At 43.0% G+C, this 2,832-nt stretch overlaps 1 protein-coding gene across 1 annotated transcript in view; it reads right to left on the reverse strand.

Annotated features, from left to right (window-relative positions):
• Positions 1-1,091: 1,091 nt before the first annotated feature.
• CASP9 (caspase 9) overlaps positions 1,092-2,832 on the reverse strand; it is a 21,240-nt gene continuing 19,499 nt past the window's right edge. The window contains 1 exon segment of the mRNA XM_077456420.1: positions 1,092-2,832. This exon segment is cut by the window's right edge and continues 13 nt beyond it. Within this exon segment, the coding sequence (XP_077312546.1) occupies positions 2,753-2,832 (80 nt within the window). The 3' untranslated portion in view covers positions 1,092-2,752.

Raw genomic sequence — 2,832 nt, forward strand, 5'->3', positions numbered from 1 at the left:
CACAAGAGGGCGCCAGATTCCAGAAGGAATCATAGGACCGCAGAAGGCCTCAAAGCCGCGGCCTCAATTACCGGCCGCCGGCGGAACGGCCCGACGCGATCACGCCGGGGGGGGGGGGGTCCACGGAGAAAGGATACCCCCAGCTGTGCTGCCCCAGGTCGCTAATTCTAGTCGCAAATGCGACCTGGGTTTTGTCGAGCCCTGATTTACACATATATAAAAATAATACTAATATATGCATGTCTTTTTTTTTCCAGGTAAAAAATAAAATGTAAATTAATTTTAAACTGGAGCCTGTAAAGAATTACTGATCGCGGGTGCAATGCCAGGATCCTGCAGACTCTCAGTACCACGTCTGTCCTCACACCTCTGATATGTCGCACAACCGCGCAATTGTCAGTTAAAGCGACGCAGTGCTGAAAGGCCTGGTCATTGAGCAGCCAAATCTTCCGGGGGTGAAGTGGTTAAAGCAGAGGCCCTAGAGCAGTGATGGCAAACCTTGGCACCCCAGATGTTTTGGAACTACATTTCCCATGATGCTCAACTACACTTCAGAGTGCAGGAGCATCATGGGAAATGGAGTTTCAAAACATCTGGGGTGCCAAAGTTCACCATCACTGGTCTAGAGAATAAATTGGTGGGTTTTGCAAAAAAAAATGCAATATATAACTCAATTGTTTGGTAAAATACAAAAGATGATTTTACGCCGAGTAAATACCGAACATGTCGCGCTTTCAAAATTGAAAACGTGATATATGTGTACTGTGATGTGAACATGTGAATAAAGCTTTGGACCCTTTTGAGGAATCCTTGGTGTGCCGATTTCTTCAACGTTTTAAAATTGGTCACATCCGTACAACGGCGACAAATGACGTAACTCACAACTGTCAATTGCGCGGTCGTGCGACGTGGCTCCCAAACAAAACTGACGTCCTTTTTTTCCCCACAAATAGAGCTTTCTTTTGGTGGTATTTGATCACCCCTGCGGTTTTTATATTTTGCGCTATTAACAAAAAAAAAAAAAAAAGAAGAGTGACAATTTTGAAAAAAAAAAAAAAAAAAAAACACATTATTTTTTACATTTTGCTATAATAAATATCCCCCCAAAAAATATAAAAAAAACTTTTTTTTTCTCAGTTTAGGCTGATACGTATTCTTCTACATATTTTTGGTTAAAAAAAAAAGCGTTTATTGGATTGGTTTGCGCAAAAGTTATAGCGTTTACAAAATAGGGGATAGTTTTATGGCATTTTTATTAATAATTTTTTTTTTTTTTTTACTAGAAATGGCGGCGATCTGCGATTTTTATCGTGACTGTGACATTATGGCAGACACATCGAACATTTTTTGACACATTTTTGGGACCATTGTCATTTATACAGCAATCAGTGCTATACAAATGCACGGATTCCTGTGTAAATGACACTAGCAGTGAAGGGGTTAACCACTAGGGGGCAGTGTAAGGGTTAAGTGTGTCCTAGGGAGTGACTCTACCTGGGGGGGGGAGGGCGTGGCTACGTGTGGCATGTCACTGATCTCTGCTCCCGATCACAGGGATCAGAGATCAGTGAGATTGTCACTAGGCAGAATGGGGGAGATGCTGGTTTACATTACTTCCTCTCCATGAGACGATAGTGGGTATCCCCGCGGCGATCGAGTCCAGGGGAAACACGCTACCCGACTCACGGGAGGTCCCAGCCGGCATGCGCACGCGATGGCACAGCGGCAAATTTATAGGGAAGTACCTGTACGCCCATTTGCCTGTCCATGCCATTCTGTCGACGTACATCGGCGTGCCCCAGTCGGGAACCCGGTTAAAGCCTTTACAGTTTACCACTTTAGATTTACACATGGAGGTCTAGTGCCCTCATTCTGATATTTGCAGTGAGCATCAGGGGGTGGGGGCAGTTTATATATATATATTTTTTTTTTATTAATTCTTCTTTTTTTTATTTTATTTTTTTATACACTATCACTTTAATTATTTTTTATTTGCCATTTTTATTTTTTTTATTTTATTTTCTTTTATCACTTTTATTGCTGTCACAGGGAATGTAAACATCCTTTTTTGACAGCAATAGGCATGTGACAGGTCCCCTTTATGGAGACAATTGGGGGCTATAAGACTCCAAATCCCTCCTCTACTCGTAAAAGCATTTGATTATACCCAGATCGGTGTGTTTAAATGTTTTTGATTTTTTTTAAATGGAGCTGTTGACATCCACTTAAAACCAGACGTGATGTCAGGTCATTGCTTCCGAGTTACCAAAGCCAAACAAAGCCGTTCTTTATCTGGCTGTCTGATCAGCCAGTGGAAGTGCTGGCTGGTCCATTGGGAGATCCTGGTAATGCCGCAGAGAGAGCGGTGGGAGAACGTCCCCTTCAGCTGCTTGTAAAAGCAATCCAGTGTCTAGTTAGCCACTAGGATTGCTTTTACAAGCGAGTCGACAACTGGCTCTAAAATGTTTTTACTGGGGTGATGCCTGCAGCTGCAGGTACATGACTGGTTGGCAAGTAAAAAATTGTGACAGCGGGTGTGAGGAGAAGATCCCCCCTTCCACTGTCACAGGAAAGGGGAGGCAGAGGGGGAAGAGGATGCAGGAGCTGGAACAAGTTATATATTCCACCCCAAATACGGATGGAGCATTTAACGTGTTCCAAAGGTGAACTTATCCTTTAAGTCCGGAGCTGCAGGTCAATCACACGATCCAGGGCATCAATACAGAGCCAAAAATTTAAAACAAAATCTTCTCTAATCCGTTTTAAAGAAGAACCGCTTGCGAAGGAAATTGAAGTATCCGGGGATCTGTTTATAAGTTCCTTTTGATGAGA

The sequence above is a fragment of the Lithobates pipiens genome, unplaced genomic scaffold (assembly GCF_037356315.1).
Source record: "Lithobates pipiens isolate NorthernLeopardFrog02 unplaced genomic scaffold, aLitPip1_a1.2 Scaffold_27, whole genome shotgun sequence".
In the NCBI taxonomy this organism is placed as follows: Eukaryota; Metazoa; Chordata; class Amphibia; order Anura; family Ranidae; genus Lithobates; species Lithobates pipiens.